Consider the following 22,823-nt stretch of genomic DNA (forward strand, 5'->3'; position numbering starts at 1 on the left):
GGCGAATGTCCCCTCTTTACCTGATATATCATCTTTATTCTTATATTTTACTAAAATAGGCAAGGAACAATTAATTAATTAATTTTTTTTTTAAAAAAAACCTAAACCAGAAGAAAGACAAAGACAGCAAATAATCCCTAAAGAGCTCCAGTTTGACTAGTGCGTCAAAAGGTTTGAAGATAAAAGCTTATGAAATGAACCGTTGAGATCACTTTCTGAACTCGCTACATTCATTGTACCTTATCCTGAAGATAACTCCATTCAACATGTCCTCTCAGGGCTGTCAAAAATTCTATGAGAACTGGAATCAGAATTGAGAAATCGAAAAATTAGAGATTCGGTTCTCGTTTCGGTTAAAAAAAAAAAAAAATCAAGTACCCAGGTTCCGGTACCTGATTTTTGGTACTCAGTTTTTACCGGGAATATTGGAACCTTGTGGATATATATATATATATTAAAGTAAAAATATTCCTATTACCTGACACATTCCTATTTCCTACCCTCCTTTGTCTTCTCCACGTGACTGTAACAAACAATAATAGGCAATAAATCCATAGATAATCCCAAAAAGACCCTAAACAAGTCGGACCTTTCTAAAGGTCGTTACAAAGTGATAACATAAAGAAAAGAAAAGGGTATTTTCTACGAGTATTTTCTGCGATCGTGTGCACACTAGAAGAGTCTCGATCGCAGACGTGCGATCGAGCCCATCCGTGCGCTGGTGACACATCAAAGGCGGCCAGACTCCCTTTCCTTCCATATTAGGGTTTTTCAAGTTCCACTTGTAATAGGACTAAAACCTTAAGAATTTTCTAGGTGTACTAGTATGTCAAGGACTTCTAAAAGCCTATAAATATACCTCTTAGCCTCTAGGAAAAAGTGGTGGACAAAGAGGTATAAGCTCTGGAAAGGAACTGAAGGCTATATCAAGAGGAGTTTTGATTTTTCTTCTCTTCCATCCTTTTATTTTTGATATGTAGTTTATATTTTAATTAAGGCTAGATTAAAGCCCTAATCATGTCTTTTTAGGATTGCAATATTGGCGCCTTTGCTACAATTATATTTTGGTGTATTTAACTTGATTAATGCCTGTTATCTTGACTTCTTCATATGTGTTTGTCTGGCCAACATATGCATGTGGTATGGACTAGTTAATTAAATCAATTTGGATGATCGAGTCCTGGGTTTAATAAAAGCAACAAAAAAAATTCACACCGGGTTCTTGGGTTACTCAACATGGGGAACCGGGAGTAGACACTCATGCCCTAAGCCTCATGTGTTTGTCAATTTTCACAAATATATGCTTTCTTAAAGAACAACTTAGTAGACACCCATGCTAAATCCTTTAAGAAAGAAAAGAATTAGAGTAGACACCTATGCTTAATTCGTTGCTTAGGGAAATCAATAGCTTAAGGAGTAGACACACCCTGCGGGCTTCTAGGAGTATTTTCTACGCTTTCTTTTATGTATGTATGTTGGTTAAGAAAGAAAAGAAAAGAAATTAGTTCAAGTTCTTCAGGAAATTTGCTTTTGAATTTGTCTTACCAAAGTCTCCTAAAAGCCACTAATGGGCTTTCCTCTGCTAATTTGCTTGGTGTGGGTAGTTTTGGATCCGTGTATAAAGCAATCATCGATGAGGGCAGAACGACAATTGCTATCAAGGTGCTCAACCTTCTGCACCGTGGGGCTTCCAAGAGCTTTCTTGCTGAATGTGAGGCCTTGAGAAACATCAGGCATCGGAATCTTGTAAAAATACTTACAGTTTGTTCAGGTGTTGATTATCAAGGTAATGATTTCAAGGCTTTAGTTTATGAATTCATGGTCAATGGAAACCTTGAGGATTGGTTGCATCCAAGTACTATAGAAGATCAGGCGCACCAAGAGAAGAGGGATCTTAATCTTAATCAGAGAATGAATATCGCCATTGATGTTGCGAGTGTAGTGGAATATCTCCATTATCATTGCCAAAAACCAATCATCCACTGTGACCTCAAGCCGAGCAACGTTCTTCTCGACGATGAAATGATTGGACATGTTGGAGACTTTGGGTTAGCAAGATTTTCTTCCGAAGATAACAATAACTCTTCAACCAACCAATCAAGCTCTATTGGTGTTAGAGGAACAATTGGTTATACTCCTCCAGGTGAAGACACTCTTTATCATTCTTCAATTATAATTTTTTTTTTCTTTTAATAACATTTCCAAGTTTGAAGAGGATAAAAAGGGTCTATTATTCATTTTATTCATAAAAAATTAGTATTGTACAATTTTATTTTTTGGTTTCATCACATGGAGAGCATCATAGCATAATTCCTTTCGTAGCATACAAGTGTTAATTATATAGTCATGTTACAATATCTTCAAATATTACAGAGTATGGCATGGGAAATGAAGTCTCCTCCTATGGCGATGTATACAGCTATGGGATCCTACTATTAGAAATGTTCACTGGAAAACGACCCACGGATGACATGTTCCAAGGCACTCTAAATTTACATTATTTTGTCCAAGAAGCTTTGCCTAACCGAGTGGTCGAGATTGCCGATCCAATTCTTTTTCAGGAAAGAGAAGAAGAGATAGCGATGAACAATTCTCATAATAATAGCAAGACTAGAAGAAGCAAAATTCAAGAGTGCTTGATTTTGATGTTTGGGATTGGAGTTGCTTGTTCTGTTGAACAGCCAAGAGATCGGATGAACATGAAAGATGTTGTAACTGAACTTCATTTGATCAAGAAAAGGCTACTTCAAACTACAAGTAGACCATAATATCAACAGGTAATATTGGTAGCTTAGTAGCTTGGTTAAGCAGATTTGATGATGATTATAAGATCTTTGCATTTCTAAGATGAGACTATTTCAATGCTTATTTCAATTTTTTTTATTTTTTTTTATTTTCTAATATGAGACTATTTATGTTTTTTATTTCACTTTTGACGCCAAGGAATGAGAACATTTGGCTCTCCTTAGGTTGAAACACTATAAATAGGCCAATTTTAGACGAAGACCAAGACTCTAACATGTTATTTGGTCTATTATGCCCCTAAAGCAGAGGTCAGCCACCGTCGAAATTTTGTGTTTTTCTTCATTTGATTGCATAGAAATATGTTTGTTGACACAGTCTATCCATCTTTACTGTCAACTTTAGATAAATTAAAGAAATTTTAGGGATTTTTCCATTTCGGCTTTAATTTAATTTACCAAAATTTTAGGGATGTAAATAAATGTTAGAATCACATGCTGCACCGTTCTTTTATAATTAGTGATTTACGATCAATTTGAGAAAATTTAAGATTGAAGGTCACTTAGGCATGAAAATTGGGGATTTTGGTTCATGGCTTAAATTGTTTCAAATTGAGGGTTTCTTGTGCAACCAGTTGATCAAATTAGTTGCATGAATGTTTAATTTAGATTAGATGCATGTGATGAATTTGAGAATACTAGCCATTTAGTATTTCAGTTTAGGGTGAAGTTAATGAAAATATTTTGTAGAGTTAATTGATGTATTTCCAAAATTGAGAGTTTAAACATGAAATCGAGAAATTTAACTAGTGATTTAATGCATTGAGTGAATCTGACTTGGGCATATTGGGCCCAAATTGGAAATTTATCAAGGAAAAATTTGGGATTTTGCAATTTGATCTTAGGTATTAACGTTTGTTTGATTGTATGTTTGGATAACATTGAGTTGATTTGGTTAAAAAGCGTAAAGAAATTCTTGGAATTTTGTATTAAAATTGGTATTAATACGTCAAGTGTGTATACTTTGAATATCGCGTATTTTAGCTATGAGCACCTTGAATTGTAGTTGTGTGTTTATTGATATTGGGAATGATCATATAGTTTACGTGATATATTTAATTGTTGCTCAAGTGTAATATATTGTTAAACATCATGTTAAAATTCATACTTTTCTAAGTCGTTGCGATGGTTTTTGTTTGAAAAAAAAACAAAGAAACTTAGAAAATGAATCGTTCTCATGCGTGGATTAACTTGTAATACTTAATAAGGTAAATCATTAAATCTTATTATATATTCTTTTTCAGATAAAACAATGGTCCAAGACAAGACCCTTCTGATCTGAGGATATGGTTCGTCGTATGGTTCAAGCTCACATGGACATGGTGAGATGTCTTATTTGTGTTTGATGAACTAGAAATTGGTTTTTATTGATGTTTAAAGTTTTTTATTTACTTATTATGTTTGGAGACTTTTTTTTATTTGCTTTTAGATATTTGGAGTTGGATTGTAATTGTTGTGTTGTGTTTTATCTCATGGAGTATAATATAATATTGTTGCCATGACATTTTGATTCATTTGATGGTTATGTGGGGGACAATGGAATTTGTAGCTATTAGTTGTCCTGGTTGTACTGCATTATTCTTATTTGCAGGCTTTAAAAAATTTCATAGTTTTAATCATTATTTGGACCTGCATATATGGTCCACTGCATATTAAATCTCAACGTTAGATTATGATTGAATTTTCAAACAAGCTTTACCACACAAAGTGGTTGGATGCAATTTTGTTATCGTTGCTCCGACCTAGGGTTCGATGTGTGAGGGGGGATTATTGTGGTTATTTCACATCGGTTGTGAAAGGAGCTGATGATCAGTTTATAAGTGTAAGAGAAAGTCTCACCTCTTAAGCTAGTTTTTGAGGTTGAGAGAGGCCCAAGACTACAAAATATTGTGAGTGCTCTTGTGAGTATTGAGTCCCACATAGAGAAAATATAAAAGAAAAAAGTACTTAAGATACCTAAATTGACCTTAGCCCATTAACTTAAGTTTTTGGGTTAGAGTTGTGTTCAACTATGTATATTAATGTACTCTTGGTAAAAAAAACTTCATAACCGTTTTATCTCCCAACAAGTGGTATCAGAGCCTTGATGTGAGACACTCTTAATGTAAAATGACTCACAAGGTAGGAGGAGTTGGGTCAATGTGAAGAGACTCACAAGTGAGAGAAAGATTGTTGTGAGTGCACTTGTGAATGTTGAGTCTCACATTGAGAAAATATAAAAGAAAAAGAGTACTTAATATACTTAAGTGGACCTTAGCCTATTAACTTAGGCTTTTGGGATAGAGTGGTGTTCAACTATGTATATTAATGTACTCTTAGCTAGTAAAAACTTTATAACTGTTTTATCTCCCAACGTCAACCAAGGAATTATGTTCCATAATTGTCTTGTCTTATGCCTATTGATGCCAAAATATGACTAATTTCTAACTAACTACATAACATTACAAAAAAAAAAAAGTATTTTACAACCCTTTTATAGCTTTTGACACGTGTTAGCATATAATTGGAGACACATTAACCACTAAAAGATTAATTTTAAGATCCTCCAATGATATGCTAACACGTGTCAAAAGTTATAAAAGAGTTATAAAATAGTTGGAAGTTACACTTTCAATTTTAATCCAAGGTTGGAGACACAGTTAAGAGCTCCTTCTATACCTGGTGTAAGTTAAGTCATTTACACCCTACAATGGAAACCTTCCACGTCATATTTTTACACACTTAACGAAAATGAACTTCCACACACAATCCCAACCCCGATAGCCCTTTTTCTACTCCTTTTCTTCTCGTTCGACAAGCCCCATTCAAGACACCGTGGCAACCTTTTGATTTTGGTCCTCTCAGTGGAATATATATATAAATTGTACGAGTTACTTTATGGACTTATTCAAAATAGTGTTATTGAGCAATTAAGTTCTTGTTTAGCGATAAAACTTATTACTTATTATTAAATTCCTACAATTGGCTTTAGAAATTATATCTTACATTTTTTTCCATCTTTTAAAAAAGACAAAGAATAAAAAAAAGAAAGTGTAGTGTGCATCACGAAGCCCTTGGCGTAGGGTTTGTGCATTTCAATTAAAGTTTAGCATGCATTCCTAGTCTTTCATAATATTACTACGAAAAATGTTATTTAGTAAACTGCAGAATAATGTGGTAGTGAAAATTAGCTATGAGTTTTTTTTTTTTTTTTTTTTTCCTTTTTCTTTTTACAAGTTTTAATTCATTTAAATATTAATTTTCATTACCACATCATTTCAATTATATAATAGTCTTATAACAATTTACTAAATAGTATTTACTTTATTAACATATTTAAAAAGAAATGAGTATTGCACACAACTTTTAGAAAAGAAGTCCTCCACTTTGTAATGGTGAGCCCCTTTTCCTTTTTATTGATATATGAAAGAAGTCCTCCACTATCAAATGGTTATAATCCCATTCACCTGTTATTACAAAAAAGAATAATGAGTCTTTGAAAAATGGTTGACAACATAGATCCCACTGAAAAAATGAATAAATTTTCTACTAAAATAAGCATGAACGGCTAGGAACCAATCTCAAACTTTCAGATATGAAAAGCCAAGTAGATTGGTACACCACAATTATCACCCTAATATTACCCCGCCTATCTGGGATTTAGCGTGCAAATACTTTACTTTTGAAACTACAAATAGACCATAATATCAACAGGTAATATTAGTAGTTTAGTAGCTTAATTAACCATATTTGATGAGGCGTCCAATATATAGTACCATTTGATGATGATTATAAGCTCATTGCATTTTCGCCTTCTCTGCATTTTTAAGATGAGACTATTTTTTTTCAATTTTATAAGAAGACCTTCTATTATATAATTATGATGATGTGGCAGTAAAAAACAACATTTGAATAAACAGGAGCTTGTAAAAATAAAAATTAATGGCAGATATTCACTGTCACATCATCATAGTTTTATAACAGTTTACAGTCATATAAGAGTCTACTAAATTTCATTTCTCGTTTTTATTAGTACAATAATTTTTTATAAAGACTTAATTTGTGCTAGGTCCTTAATTATAAAAATCATTCTTTATTGAAATCTCCTTAATTATTTTAGATATTATTTTATAATAATTATTTTGTTAGAATATCTCCAAAGTGATCAATTTATCTCTTCAGTTTTCTATCTCATTCTTTATAATCACAATATTCTAAGGCGAAAAAGAGAAGAATCAGGAAAGTATTTTGTGTAACCAAACATCAAGAAGTAGCAACCAAGGGGCTTCCCCCCTTAACTCCCACACTCTCTTCCTCGGCTTTTTGCATCCTTACAATCGTTTTCGTCTTTTGCTTTTGTTCCACCGCCTATGGCATTGGCGGAAATATTGAGATAGACCGACTATCCTTGCTTCAATTCAAGGCCAAAATAGAAGACGACTCTTTAATGGTTTTGAGCTCATGGAATGACACCACCCACTTCTGCCAATGGCGTGGTGTTACATGTGGTCGCTGCCATCAAAGGGTTACAGAGTTGCGCCTTCCATTTCAAAAACTCGTGGGATCCATATCTCCTTTCGTTGGAAATTTGAGCTTTCTAAGGTTTCTGTATCTCCAAAACAATAGCTTTGGCCACGAAATCCCTCCAGAAATAGGCCGTTTGCATAGATTGCAGGTACTTGTTTTAAGGCATAATTCAATTGGTGGGAGAATTCCTGCCAATGTATCCGCTTGCTCCAACCTCAAAATTTTCCGTCTTGGTCGTAACAATCTAGTCGGGCAAATTCCTGTTGACCTTGGCTCTTTGTCAAAGCTCCAATTATTTGATGTACAAGTTAACAAACTAACAGGAAGTATCCCTCCATTTCTTGGCAACTTATCGTCACTTGAACAACTTTATTTATCCTCAAATAATCTGGGTGGGAGTATTCCTAGTGCTTTAGGCCAACTTATGAATCTTACAGATATTGTAATTTATGATAATCAATTATCTGGTACCATCCCTCCATCAATCTTCAATCTCTCTTCTATTAGAAGTCTTCATGTGGCAATGAATCAAATCCAAGGGAGTCTTCCGTGGGACTTAGGGATAACTCTCTCTAATCTCCAAAACCTTGCCGTTTTCATTAACCAATTTACTGGTTCCATTCCTCCTTCAATATCCAATGCCTCAAATCTGGAACAAATTCAAGTTGCAAAAAACAAATTTAGTGGAATGCCTTCTTTGGAAAAGTTGCATAGGCTTCGAGTGTTGATCACTACCTACAACCACCTAGGAACTGGGGGAGATGATGACTTGAGTTTTCTCTGCTCTTTGACCAATGCTACCAGCTTAGAGTGGTTGGTTATAAACGCTAACAATTTTGGTAGTGTTGCGTTATGTTTTGGCTCATTCGGTTTGCATGTAAAGTTGGTGAAAATGAAGCATCTCAAAGTGTTCAAAAACAGACTCTAGAAGGCCATGTCCGGACCCTCAGAAGTTAGGTCCGGACCCAGTTTCCAGAGAATTCCTGTTGAATGACCTGTCCGGACCATTAGAAGAAGGGTCCGGACACAGAAACCAGCAACCCTGTTTTGATGGGCAGGTCCGGACCGCCAGAAGCTGGGTCCGGACCTGATTTCCAGAAACTGGATTTTGAAGGAGAGGTCCGGACCGCCAGAAGCTGGGTCCGGACCCCATTTCCAGAAATGATTATTGTGAAGGGAAGGTCCGGACACCAGATTGCTCATGTCCGGACATGGCTGCTTTATTTTGTTTTATTTTCTATTTAAACACAATTTTGCTACATTGATACGTACGTATTTTTGGAGAGCAAAATCAGAGAGCTTAGAGAGAGATATTGTTCTAGGTTATTTGAGAAGGGATTAAATACGTGAAGCCAATCGGAGTTCCGGTGAAAGGAAATCTTATAGAAGAATTATGCCAGATGTTCTGGAAAGGGCTACTGCAGTAGAAGTCAAGTGAGTCGCTTGTCGTGTACAAGGAAGAGTAAATTGCAAAGGTTTTGTAATTATTCTTGTATTCCTTATTCTTCTTATAGTGGATTGATTTCTTGGGTTTGGCTACCCCGGAGAGGTTTTACATTTAGAGAGTTCTCTAAATGGTTTCCTCTTCGTAACCAAATATCTATGTCCTTGTTTTTCATTACATATTTGAATTTGGTTGATTATTAATTGTTAGGTCAGATCTTATTCCGCTTAATATTTGTGAATCACCTAGACATTTGAATAGGTGTCGTTTGGAGTTGTTTTAGAATTTTCAATTGGTATCAGAGCGGGTTCACTCTGTGAAGGATTTATTTCCTGAGTGTGATCCGAGACTCCATATCAAATGTCTCATACTGTTGCTCCTAATTCTCTTCCCGTCTTTGACGGAACAAATTATACGCTTTGGAAAATTCGTATGAGAGCATATTTTAAATCCATTAATGTTTGGCATATTGTCGAATCTGGATGGACACGTCCAGAAAAGGCAATAGCTGAATGGACAACAGAGGAAAAGAATAATGCTACTGCGAATGACAAAGCTATAAATGCTATTTACATCTCTGTTTCAAATGAGAAATTTTCTAGAATTTCTAGATGTGAAATAGCTAAGGAAGCCTGGGAAACTTTAGAAATCACACATGAAGGAACTAAGGTTGTTAGAACTTCAAAAATTCAAATGTTGGTTTCTCAGTTTGAGGAGATTAGAATGCAGGAAGATGAAACTTTTGATGAATTCTATTCAAAGGTTAGTGCCATTAGAAACTCTACCATTAATTTGGGAAAGAAAATGGATGATGCTAAAGTGGTGAAAAAAATCTTAAGATCTTTACCTGAGAGGTTTATTCCTCAAATTGCTGCTATACAACAGAGCAAGGACTTAGATACTATGAGAGTAGAAGAACTTGTAGGTTCCCTTCAGACCTTTGAGCTAATTCTTCCTAAACACAAGAATACCAAAATATTGCTCTTAAGGCAAAAAATGTTAAGGTTGACTCTTGTGGTTCATCTGATGAGGATTCTGGAAATGAGGAAGAAATTGCTATGTTTGCTAAGAAGTTTAGGAAATTCTTTAGAGCCAAGAAAGGAAATTTTAGAAATAGCAATTCACAATTTTCTGAGAAATCTAGAAATGAGAATGTTGAGAAAGGAAAGTCACCTAAAGGTATCAAGTGTCACGAATGTGGAGGACATGGGCACATTCGTGTTGACTGTGCTAACTTGAGAAAGTCAAATGGCAAGGCATTTAATGTGACTCAAAGTGATGAGCCAGACAAGGACGATGCTGAACAGGGAGATAATTACTTAGCATTTGGAGTTAGTTATGAGAGTGAGCATGAGAATAGTGAGTGTAATTCTCAAGACAAACAAGGTGTGTCCGATAATGATTCGGAAGAAGAAGATGATTTGCAAAATGCTTATAATAATCTCTTTGTGGAATACACTAAACTGAAAAAGCTGAATAAGCAGCAATTGAAGAAACTCAATGAGGTTAATCTTGAAAATGATTAACTTTTTGTCACCTTAACTGATTCTCTTGCTACTCATAATACTTTGATGTCTGAAAATCAAATGCTAATTGCCAAAGTGAAATCCTTAGAAAATGAACTGAATGAATCAAAGAATCATTTAACAAAATTCTCTAGTGAAAAGCTAAATCAAATGCTACATAATCATAAACATTCGTTTGATAGAACTGGATTGGGTTTTGATAAATCTACTATTTTATCTACTAATGTTGCTTCTTCTTCAAAGATGATTTTTGTGAAACCAGTGAACAAAGAAGATAGCTTGGCTGAAAAGAAGGTAATTTCTCCTCAAATTTCCAAAGGTGGAAAAGGTAAGGGAACTCTAACTGATTCCTATATGTCTAGTTCTAAGTCGAGAAGTATGCACATGTTAAGGAACCAACCTTCTCAAAGGTTTATTCCTACGTGTCATAACTGTGGTAAGTTTGGACATATTCGTCCTAAGTGTTTTCAGCTTAACAGTCATGAGCCTAAAAGAGAATATTTCCATTCTAGAAATAGTTATGAAAAATTATTCAACATGATGAGAGACGTAGTAATACGGTTAGATGTCTTGGATAAGAGTCACACAGTTGTCCCTGATGTGAAGAAAGTTTGGGTCAAGAAGATTAATACCATTCACCCATTGAGGGGGAGTGGTAATGGACTCACCTAGATTAGGTGGGCACATAGAACATGCCTAGAAATTGAGCATATTGATATTTTTCTATAGCTGTTCTAGGGCATTTTTGTTTCTTTTTGAATTTTTGTTTGCTTTGTTTTTATTTTCTTTGATTATTTTTTTTTATTCTTTTAGATTGTTTTAATTGTTGGATACTCAGTTTCTCATGTCTTGTGCTCAAATGAATATTTTACATATGAGTGGGGTCAATATTTCTACAATTTACATCTAATGCTCCATATGTTTTATGATCTACCTTGTTCTTCTGAAGACTATTGAAGGAGTAAGAGTCAGTTTCTCTCATGTTCAAGTTGTGCACTATATGCCCCCATTAGGTTTAGATTATTTTTTGTGTTTTGGGAATTTGGATCAAACATTTTTTTTTTGGAAGATAGGTAGTGTCAGTTCTATCCACTTGACCAACTCGTTAGTTGAATCTAGCTCCTAAAAATTCCACCATTTTCTTCCAAAAAAAAAAAAAAGAAGAAAAAGAAAAAGGGGCATAAAATAAGCTCAGATGACTTAGTTTTGCTTCTATATGTCCCTAAAGAAAGAATCAGTGATCAAATCATTGCGGAAATAGATGATTACTAAAGGACATGGTAAAAACGAATAATTAGTCTCAGGGGGAGTGTATCGGATGAGGGAATCTAGGTCCTAACATTATAAGGTTTTACTATGGCTTGAATCAGACTGTTTGTCTTTCATTTAAAAAATGTCTGCCTAGATTTCCTTTCCACTGATGAAATCTTATTTAATGGGAGTTTTTACACACTACACATTCACATGAGATTTATGATTATTGCCTACTTGACTGCATTCACAAAACAAGGTTGTGTCATGCATATGGTGCATTTAAGGTGTAAGTGTAGTTTGTTGATCACTCTGGATTGTTAAGATATTCATAAGGGCATGCATGATTTATTGAATATCTATACAAGTTGTGTTTTCCTTAAAAAAAAAAAAAAAAAAAACGAAGGTTTATTGTTTATTTTGTTTTTATATTAAAGGGGAGGATCAATTTTTTTTGTGTGTTATTTTTTTTCTTTTTCTTTCTCTGTGATTCCATCTTTTCAACTTAAAGGATCAAGACTCACTCACCCAAGAAGTGTAGCACAATCCATACGACTTTGGAGAAAGATGTGAAGTATATCAAGGATAATCTTTGGCAAGAATAATCTATCTTATTTCCTTGTGGCTATTTTTTTTTTTTTTTTTCAGATTTCTTGGGTTGTTAGTTTGTTTGTTTCCTTTTGTCCTTCTGAGACAAAAAGGGGGAGTTGATTTGATGTGTCATTTTCATGTAAAAATTGTTTTTGTCCCCGAATGGCCAAAAGGGGGAGTTTGTTGGGTTATGTTTTGGCTTATTCGGTTTGCATGTAAAGTTGGTGAAAATGAAGCATCTCAAAGTGTTCAAAAAACAGACTCTAGAAGGCCATGTCCGGACCCCCAGAAGTCAGGTCCGGACCCAGTTTCCAGAGAATTCCTGTTGAATGACCTGTCCGGACCACCAGAAGAAGGGTCCGGACACAGAAACCAGCAACCCTGTTTTGATGGGCAGGTCCGGACCGCCAGAAGCTGGGTCCGGACCTGATTTCCAGAAACTGGATTTTGAAGGAGAGGTCCGGACCGCCAGAAGCTGGGTCCGGACCCCATTTCCAGAAATGATTATTGTGAAGGGAAGGTCCGGACACCAGATTGCTCATGTCCGGACATGGCTGCTTTATTTTGTTTTATTTTCTATTTAAACACAATTTTGCTACATTGATACGTACGTATTTTTGGAGAGCAAAATCAGAGAGCTTAGAGAGAGATATTGTTCTAGGTTATTTGAGAAGGGATTAAATACGTGAAGCCAATCGGAGTTCCGGTGAAAGGAAATCTTATAGAAGAATTGTGCCAGATGTTCTGGAAAGGCTACTGCGGTAGAAGTCAAGTGGGTCGCTTGTCGTGTACAAGGAAGAGTAAATTGCAAAGGTTTTGTAATTCTTCTTGTATTCCTTATTCTTCTTATAGTGGATTGATTTCCTGGGTTTGGCTGCCCCGGAGAGGTTTTACATTTAGAGAGTTCTCTAAGAGCATTCCCAGCAGACTCCCTATAAGGGAGTCTGTTCCCTAAGTTTAGGGAATATGTCTAAAAAATCGCAAAAAACGTCCCACAGCAGATTCCCTATATGGTTCCCTAAACCATCAGCTGCTACAATTGAACCCAATGTTTTGGGTTCAACTGTAGCGATCCAAAGGGTTATTAAATTAGAAAAAAATATTCTCTCTCCTCTCTCCTCGATCTCGTCTCACGTCCCTCTCTCTCACCTCTCTTTCTCTCTTGCTCGCACCACCAAACGGCAAACAAGCAACAAAGCATTCAAATCAAAGAAACCCAGACCGATCAAACCAGAGATTTCAAACCGAATCAGATATTTGTTTCAACTTTCAACTGATCAAACCAAAGAAACCCAGAAATCTCTTAAAGTTGTGCTTAAAAAATAGCAAAAATTGGAAACCCATAAATCAAATCAAACCAAAGAAACCCAGAAATCAAATCAAAGACACAAGGCATCAAGGCATGTGCATGCCGATTGGGTCGCAGTTGGATGGGATCGCGTTGTGCGAAGGGCTGGAGTCGCTGTCGATAAAGAACTCGGCGGACTTGGACGACATGAGGTCGATAGCCATCGCGAGCGGGTGTTGGAAATTGAAGAAATTTGAGTTGGTTGGGTGCAAGAGGATCACAGGGACGGGAGTGCTTCCTTGCTGGGAGGAGAAGAAAACGAAGAAATTACAGGAAGAAGAAATGGGCTGCTGCTGGAAGGGAAAGAAAGGAAAGAATGAAGACGGAGATGAGAAGAGAGAGAGAAAGAAAGGTTCAATTAAAAGAATAAAATATAAAAAAGGTAAAATAAAAATAATAATATTTTAATAATTAAGGGAAGCATTAAGGGAAGCTATTGGGGTGCAAATTGACATAGGGAAGCAGAAAGTAGTTTGGATCCTTAAACTTAGGGAAGATGACCGGGTAGCTGCTGGGAATGCTCTAAATGGTTTCCTCTTCGTAACCAAATATCTATGTCCTTGTTTTTCATTACATATTTGAATTTGGTTGATTATTAATTGTTAGGTCAGATCTTATTCCGCTTAATATTTGTGAATCACCTAGACATTTGAATAGGTGTCGTTTGGAGTCGTTTTAGAATTTTCAGGTAGAGTCTTACCTGAATGCATCAGTAACTTCTCATCTAGCCTTAGAAGGTTGTTTGTAGATTACAATAATATAGCTGGAACGATTCCGAGTGGGATCGTGAATCTAATCAACTTAGAGTGGCTCGATATCAGGAATAACAAATTGTCAAGTAATATTCCCCCGGATATAGGAAAACTTCAAAGATTACAAGCAATTGAGTATGTTACTCCAACTATCTTTAGGGGATAATGATCTTCACGGAAGCATACCTTCAGGTTTAGGAAACTGCCAATCTTTGAATGGATTAGATCTTTCTAATAACAATCTCAGTGGCACCATACCTCCACAAATCTTTGGCCTCTCATCCTTGTCAATCGCTCTCAGTTTGTCCAGAAATTGCTTCACAGGTCCCCTTCCCATGGAAGTTGGAAATTTGAAAAATCTGGGTATATTGGATGTGTCAAAAAACATGTTATCTGGTGAAATTCCAAAGAGTATTGGCAGTTGTATTATGATGGAGACTTTGGGCATGCAAGGAAACTTCTTCCAAGGGACCATTCCATCAAGTTTTAGTTCTTTGAGAGGACTTTAGAAGTTAGATCTTTCTTGAAACAATTTGTCAGGAAAAATTCCAGACTTTTTTGCGGGTTTCAACTTGTTGGATCTTTTGAATTTATCTTACAACAATTTTGAGGGTCTAGTGCCAACAAACGGCGTTTTCAATAACTTAAGTGCAGCTTCAGTTGTGGGAAATAGTCAACTGTGTGGGGGGAGTACCTGAGATGCAGTTGTCAAAATGTAACTTCAAAGAGTCCATGAAGATGAAATTGATCTTATCCATGAAATTAATTATCTCCATAATTTGCGGGCTTCTAGGAGTATTTTCTACGCTTTCTTTTCTGTATCTTTGTTGGTTAAGAAAGAAAAGAAAAGAAACTACTTCAAGTTCTTCTGAAAATTTGCTTTTGAATTTGTCTTACCAAAGTCTCCTAAAAGCCAGTAATGGGTTCGCCTTTTTGGATCCGTGTATAAAGCAATCATCGATGAGGGCAAAACGATAGTTGCTGTCAAGGTGCTCAACCTTCTGCACCGTGGAGCTTCCAAGAGCTTTCTTGCTGAGTGCGAGGCCTTGTGAAACATCGGGCATCGGAATCTTGTGAAGATTCTTATAGTTTGTTCAAGTGTTGATTATCAAGGTAATAATTTCAAGGCTCTAGTTTATGAATTTATGTTCAATGGGAGCCTTGAGGATTGGTTGCATCCAATTGCTAAAGAAGATGAGGAGTACCAAGAGTAGAGGAATTTGAATCTTTATCAGAGACTTAATATCACAATTGATGTTGCGAGTGCATTGGAATATCTCCACTATCATTGTCAAATACCAATCTTCCATTGTGACCTGAAGCCAAACAATGTTCTTCTTGATGATGAAATGATTGGGCATGTTGGAGACTTCGGGTTAGCAAGATTCTCTCCCAAAGCAAACCATAACTCTTCAACCAACTAGTCGAGCTCTATTGGCGTAAGAGGAATTGTTGGTTATACTCCTCCAGGTGAAGACACTCTTTTTCATTCCTTAATTATATTCCTTTTTCTTTTAATAAAATTTCTAAGTTTGAAGAGGATAAGACAATTTTATCATGCTTTTTATTCATACAAACTTGGTATTGTACAATTTTATTTCCTAGTTTCACCGTATAGAGAGTATCATAGCATAATTGCTTTCTTAGCATATAGGTGTTAATTATATAGTCATATTACAATTAATCATTATATATATATATATATATATATATATATATATATATATGTTGAATCGTAGAGTATGGTATGGAAAATGAGGTCTCCTCCTATGGCGATGTATATAGCTATGGGATCCTCTTATTAGAAATGTTTACTGGAAAAAGACCAATAGACAATATGTTCCAAGACACTCTAAATCTACCTTCCTTTGTCCAAGAAGCTTCGCCTGAACGAGTGATTGAGATTGCAGATCCAATTCTTTTTCAGGGAAGCGAACAAGATATATCCATGAATAATTCTCACAAAAACAGCAACAGTACGTAGAAGAAGTGAAATCCATGAGTGCTTGATTATGATATTTGGGATTGGAGTTGCTTGTTCTGTTGAACAGCCCAGAGAACGTTTGAGCATCAAAGATGTGGGTACTAAGCTTCTTTTGATCAAGAAAAAGCTTCTTGAAATAGAATACATGGAATTAGTAGAATTACGAGTAGACAATAATATCAACGGGTAATATTGGTAACTTAGTGATAATTATAGTTTGGTTAAGCAAATTGAAGATACAAATTATGGAAATTGTTTGTGGGAAAGCAACTGATTATATGGAGGAATTGGGTAGGGACTACACATATTTTGGTAGGTCATGATTTACACAACCCAGAATTAAAAATCCATATTTTATATATATATTTCTATTTTTTGTTGTTGTTATAATTGATGCTCCTGGAGTCCTGTCAATTTTTTTTTCTTCCTATTATTGAATTGAATTGAACATATTATGCTAACAATGAGGATGAGGGTGAATCTGAAGACGAGGATGACAATTTGGACAAATGGCTGCTGTAGTGGAGTATTCTCATGGATATTTCGACATGATGTATTGAACAAATGTTTGGATGCTTATCTTTTGTTTTATTTTTATGTTTAATAGTGTTTTCAAAATATGGTTATGTTTTTAGAATATTATGTAGTTTATATTGACAATATTTATAAAGGTAGTTGAAGTAACTTTTTTCCTCTTCTATTTTTATAGTGTTTTGTTGAAGGAATGAATGATTGGATTTTAAATGTATAGAGCAAAATGTTTACCGGAAAAAGACCCACAAATGACATGTTCTAAGACACTCTAAATCTACATTCCTTTGTCCAAAACACTTTTACTGACGGAGTGGTCAAGATTTCGGATCCAATTATTTTCCCGGGAAAAGAAGAAGATACAACAATGAATGATTTTCATAATAACGACACTAGAAGAAGCATAATCTAGGAGAGCTTGATTTTTTTTATTTTTGGGGTTGAAATTGCTTGTTCCTTTGAACAACCAAAAAAAAAAACGGATAGACATCAGAGAAGTTGCAACTGAGTTTCATTTGATCAGAAAAAAACTTCTTGAAACTGGTACACATGGACGCAGTTGAATTAATTAAATGTAAAACATAAGATCTACAGGTAATATTGGTGTGACAATTATAGTTTGATGTAGCTCTTAAAGGTGTCAATTAGAAGCTCATTGCATTTTTCCCTTTCGTTGCATTATTAAGACGAGATTACTTGTCGGTTTCTTGAAATGATCTTCTTGTTTCTTCATTTTGGTTAGCATTGCTGATTTCATGGTATTTCTTTACGTACAAGGTGCTCATTTGTGAATTTAATACTTAAAAAGGTTAAATTGATATAACTGAACTTTTGAGTATAGAATTGGATTCTATAAGAAAATTTGAAGAATTGAAATAATAGTTTAATCTATATTTTATTATAACATAGGCATTGCCCTGTTTCAACTACGGAACAGGGGAAGGGAGCAAGAAAACAACTAGCTAGTTTAATATATATTATTTCAAATAACACTTTAGAATATACTTTATTGAAATTCAATATGAGATTTCAAGAGAAGTTCCTTCTTAGATGGACTATTCTTCTTCTTCTTCTTCTTCTTTTTAAGGAATTTATAATCATTAGACAAAGGTTTCTACATTATAGTTTTTTTTTTTTTTTTGCCTACATTCTAGTATTGAAATAGAAAGATGTATGCGAGACATATTGTTTGAATATATGGTTTTATAATAGGTATATATTCCTTATAAGATAATTAGTTATTAACACTGGTTGTAATGATTTGATTACCATACTTATTTTTATTTTCACCTATCTTAATTATCCTATAAATATGAGTATTTTGTACGGTAAACATCATAAAGAAAATCTAAGACTCAAAAGATGTTGTTGGAGAAGAAATAAGCTTCACTGAAGAACAAATTGAAGAATTAAAAAAGAAACAAGAAATAAAAAAGGAAGAGATCTATAGGTTGTCAAAATTCAAAATTTTCTCAGCAAGAGTCTTTGAACAATTATGTGGAAACACCACAGCAAAACTATCAAATGAAGGAAAGATAGATATCACTTTGTTTGATAAAGCTAAGGTAGCTAGATGGAAAAAGAAATATCCTTAAATTAGATATATCCATATAGGCCTAATTCAAATGGAAATTACGGCACTTTTTAGACAAGGAATAGATACTCCCGTCTTAGCCGTGGTCTGATCTTAGACAAAAGGTTTAACGACCCTCTTAAAGCAATAATTGGTGGAGTTCAATCAAATCTTGTCAATGGAGTAGTATGGTTTAACATTAAGCCAAATTATTTTATCTCTATCAATGATCCTAATCTGAAAGACACAGTTAGGTATAGACATGAAAGAAAGCTCTCATGATCTATCAATTCACTAGAAAACAATCCATGAATTAACAAGACTAACCCAGACATCTACAAGATATTTAGACAAAATTTTTTGTAGAATTATTTGAACCTAGACCATTTGACACAGAAATTAGTCCTAGACTAATAGACTGGAAAGATTTAGGAGTCTCACGACAGTGGCTTCTAAGTGATCTAACAAAAGATCAAAATAAAGAGACAACATCCCTTCAAGCCTCCCAAAAAAAAAAAAAAATCTATATTTTTAAGATAATAGGGTTCATAAGTGGATAAAAGATTTTCCTCATCAAGAAAAAGATGAATGAGAAAAATTTGCAAAGCTAAGCTTTAATACTCCTAAGAATGATGAAGGAGCGGAAAGCAGTAGTTCTAATAAAGGAGCGGAACAACTCACCTCAAAAATAATAAGGAAGAGGTAAAAAGTTAAAAAATCTATCATTTTCAAACAGGAAATGAAGAAATAATTTTTTCTCCTAGTGAAGGAAAGAAAAGATATATGTATGTCTTAGGAAACTTTAATTTCTTAGGATATAAGCCATATAGCCTTAGTGTCCTTACAGATACTGGAGCTACAATCTGTAGTTGCAGGTGGAATGCACTTCCTTCAAAAAATGGATGCTAATGAAGAGCCCCCATCGCATTCAAAGGAATAGATGGGAAAGAAAGAAAGGTAGAATATAAAGCAAAGAGTTGTTGCAATTTGGAAGAGCAATAACAAATTTGTTATCCCAAAGATACTTCGTTTCCCAAATATGCACTGTGATTTTCTGCTAGGAAATCATTTTATAAGTAATTATTTACCTATGCAAATTCATCATAAATTTCTGGCTTTAACACTCAAAAAAGAGTTGGTAAATATCTCAAGTTGAGCAAAAGGGCTTGAGATACCTCTTCTTCAAGTAAAAACCCGGGTGCGGAAGCGGGTTTAGAGGGCCCAGTGGTGGGTAGTGTTTGTTTTGTGCTGCACCTAGCCTTACCTTTTACTTATTCTTCAATTGCATAGACTTGAATAGCTAGTTGGGGTTGCTTGCATCAATTATTTTCACTTTCAAATTGCAGCTAGCACTGGTCATGGGCCAGCAAGCCCAGCTTAGCCTGGGCTCTGGCCTCGGGTATGATTATGCCCGTCCCTAATTATTAAAAATGGTGAGGCCGAGGCCCAGCCCATTAAAGTATTTGACCTTCTTGCATATTTCATTTTGAGTAATTGTCATTGGATTTTATGCAGCTTCCTCATTAGTTTATTTAATTATCTTTCCAAGCCTAATTGGGTTTGAAAGAAATTCTTCTAACCTAGCATATTAAACTAATTTGTCCAAAATGCATATAAATTCTCACATGCATTTTTTATTTTTTATATGCATTTTAAACACGTGCCAATTTATTAATTTGGGTTTGAAGAATTTTTTCATCAAAATTTGGAGAAAAACTTCGCCCATCTTTCAATTGCGCTTTATAATAAAATATCAACTAGGAACTACAAGTTAAATGATCTTATCAATTATGATCACAAGAAACAACACGACAGCCAAAAGAAAGCAAAATTATTTATCTCAAGAAAATTGCAATTTATTAACATATGTATGTAACAAAGACTCAAACCTAATATAGACTAATTAATATCCTCTCTCTTGACATTGCGATTTACCATTTACAACTAATTTTGCTATACAAACTATGAAGCTTTATACAAGTCATCTCGAAAAGGTTAGGCAATTATATTGTGCCGTCTCTTTGATCTCGACTTCCTAAGATGGCGCCTCTTTGGAGTTTGGAGTCTCTGCTGTCAATATTGTAGGAAAATTTTCTTATTCCTATTTTTTTTGTGTTTACTTACAAACTACTACGTACTATAGTCTCCTAGAATATAACGACTCCAGATAATAGCTTGATCAAATCCATGTACAAAGTGTTCGGTGGTGGTGGCGGTGGCGGCGGAGGAAAAACGTCTTGTTCTAAATTGTGATATATACCTCAAGAAGAGAAGGAGACCGAGAACCCTACGCACCTTATTAACAGTCTTGATATTTACTGAACTGGCTGGCTGACAGAAGAAATCTGAGATTTCTCAGGGAAAAGGTTAAGGTTCCTCACCTCCAGCTGTGACGAGCTTCTCAACTCGAGAAACTATATGTTTACCGTATGTTTACTTCTTCAAGGCATTCAAATGAACCTTGATGCGAGAAAGAATCAACTCGAGGCTCTGGGGGTCATCGCAGGTCTCAAGAACCTTTTGTACAACATAGTTTCCAAATGGATCCTTCACCATTGCCTGCAGTTTTGCATTTGATCATGCAATCAGCACTCAATCAGTAGGGTGTATAAAAGGAATACAGAAACAGAAACTTTATATTAGACCCTTTATTCACCCTGCAAGAAGCATGCAGGAGCCAATTGCAATTTACTTGCTTTTTCTTTATACTATAAAGCATGGATATCACAAACAAGGAAATTTAAGCAGTATGGTATTTTTATGATTCTCCCATATAAGGACGTCTTGATCTTCGATGTCATCATATATATACCTGAAAAGCAGAAAATTATAGGTTTTGTACAACTACAGAAATAGTATAAACAATGGTGTATTATTGTAGCAAAGAATTTAATTAAAGCAAGTCATAGCACTCAAATGTGCAAAAGCCAGATAAGAAACCGAATATCAAAAAAGAACACGTAACGAAAATTAAGAATTATTTCTTCCATAAAGATGAATTAAAAAGCTAGATTCATACACTCTGGAAGCCAGTGTCGTATAAATATGCCCTATGTCAACTTAAGCTAGATAAAATTTGTGGCAGTGGGAACAAAATTGCTTTTTCTTACACTATCTGCAAATGATGCATTTTCCATTTCAAAAGACAAAATTACCAGTTGTATTACAACATAATGGTTGAAACCCATAGTAATTAACGACCTTTGGTTCAAGAAAAAGAAGAAGTTGACAAAGTAGTAGCCAACTTTGTTTATGTAACAATTATGAGATAACTTCCTGTTGAAGATAACAATTACGAGAACATTCAAGTAACTTCCTGTTGAAATTGCCAGTAATTTAAGTAATAATTAATGTATTTAAGATAATTTCTAAAGAAAATCTAATGTATTTTTTGAAGTCCTTATAAAAATTTTTTTTTTTCATTAATTCCACCATATCTAGTTCTTAATTGTGGCAGGCAAAATAATTTTCCAGAAGAAAGTAAAATGCAATCAATCTCCATGGGGGACATAGTTAAAATTTTAGGTGGAAGTTAATTTCAATCGATATTCATGAAAATCAGCTGGCAACCACAATAATGAAGTTATTCTCACTTCACGTTTTTTCAGTACTATCTGTGAAAGTTTTACTTTTTCTTTTCTTCTAAAGTGTTGAAGCAATTGCACAGGGCAACATACTTGTCTTTTACTTTATACTTTAAGAACATGTACATGGCATCACTCAAAAAACCCTCTTTTTTTTTTTTTTTGTTTTGTTGTTTTTTTGAATGAATGGAGCAAACGTGTAACGGAGTAATGCAATATCTACAATCTAATCTATTAAATTGACATATTTCATTAAAGTATGTGATAAAAAATGTACATGAAAATCACATGCTCTAAAAGCATATATTAGTTTAATAAATTAGGTTGAAGGAAAACTTCATCTGCATTGAGCCTGTTTTGACAGCTAACTTTGAGCTTTTGTTTGACTGAACGAGAAGTGCAGTGGAGTTTATGGCAGCCGTCTGCAATTATACTCAAAATTCTACTGGGATTATATAAGAAACTGATAAATTTAAAACTAATAGCATTGTTGTCTATGTATAAGCACTTTCAAGTTTCACCTATCACCTGATACGAAGTCTTTAGCATTGTCCTATGCAAATATCAGTAGGTCATATTGTGTTTGCCATAGAGGGTCTCAAAGATATCAAAAAAAAACAACCCTCATCAGGGAAAATATTGCATTCTGCTTCAAGAAAATTCAAAATTTATTTGCAGGTAATGCCTATTATTAATAATTATTCAATTTTATGAAAGGTCATGAAAAGGAAATGGCATTTTTTGCATGAAGTAACTGCTGCCAAAAAATCTTAAATTTCTAATATAATTGTTTAATGCATGACCCCAACATTGTCTCGCTAGGAATATAATCATCTTCATTTTAAGTGAAATGGAGATTAACTATTTTATAGTTTAGATTAGATTTCACAATATCTAACGGTTATATGTTGCCAAGTCATTTAAAATTCGCA

At 34.6% G+C, this 22,823-nt stretch overlaps 1 protein-coding gene and 1 pseudogene across 1 annotated transcript; both read left to right on the forward strand.

The window, feature by feature from the left end:
• The first annotated feature begins 1,562 nt into the window (after positions 1 to 1,562).
• Positions 1,563 to 2,845, forward strand: LOC132188181 (putative LRR receptor-like serine/threonine-protein kinase At3g47570). The gene is made up of 2 exons (XM_088517131.1): positions 1,563 to 2,143; positions 2,374 to 2,845. The coding sequence occupies exons 1-2, from the start codon at positions 1,819 to 1,821 to the stop codon at positions 2,766 to 2,768; spliced, it is 720 nt and encodes a 239-aa protein (XP_088373257.1). The 5' UTR covers positions 1,563 to 1,818; the 3' UTR covers positions 2,769 to 2,845.
• A 1,242-nt stretch (positions 2,846 to 4,087) lies between these two features.
• LOC148585078 (uncharacterized) lies at positions 4,088 to 16,393 on the forward strand (annotated as a pseudogene).
• The last annotated feature ends 6,430 nt before the right edge of the window (positions 16,394 to 22,823 follow it).

This window comes from Corylus avellana, chromosome 6 (genome assembly GCF_965113065.1).
Source record: "Corylus avellana chromosome 6, dhCorAvel1.hap1.2, whole genome shotgun sequence".
Classification (NCBI taxonomy): domain Eukaryota; kingdom Viridiplantae; phylum Streptophyta; class Magnoliopsida; order Fagales; family Betulaceae; genus Corylus; species Corylus avellana.

What these genes read in the sequence shown, in the direction of transcription:
- LOC132188181 (XM_088517131.1), top strand. Translation starts at nt 1,819, where the DNA reads ATGGTCAATGGAAACCTTGAGGATTGGTTGCATCCAAGTACTATAGAA. An exon ending in AATTGGTTATACTCCTCCAG is followed by an intron (nt 2,144 to 2,373) that starts GTGAAGACACTC and finishes CAAATATTACAG; the next exon opens with AGTATGGCATGGGAAATGAA.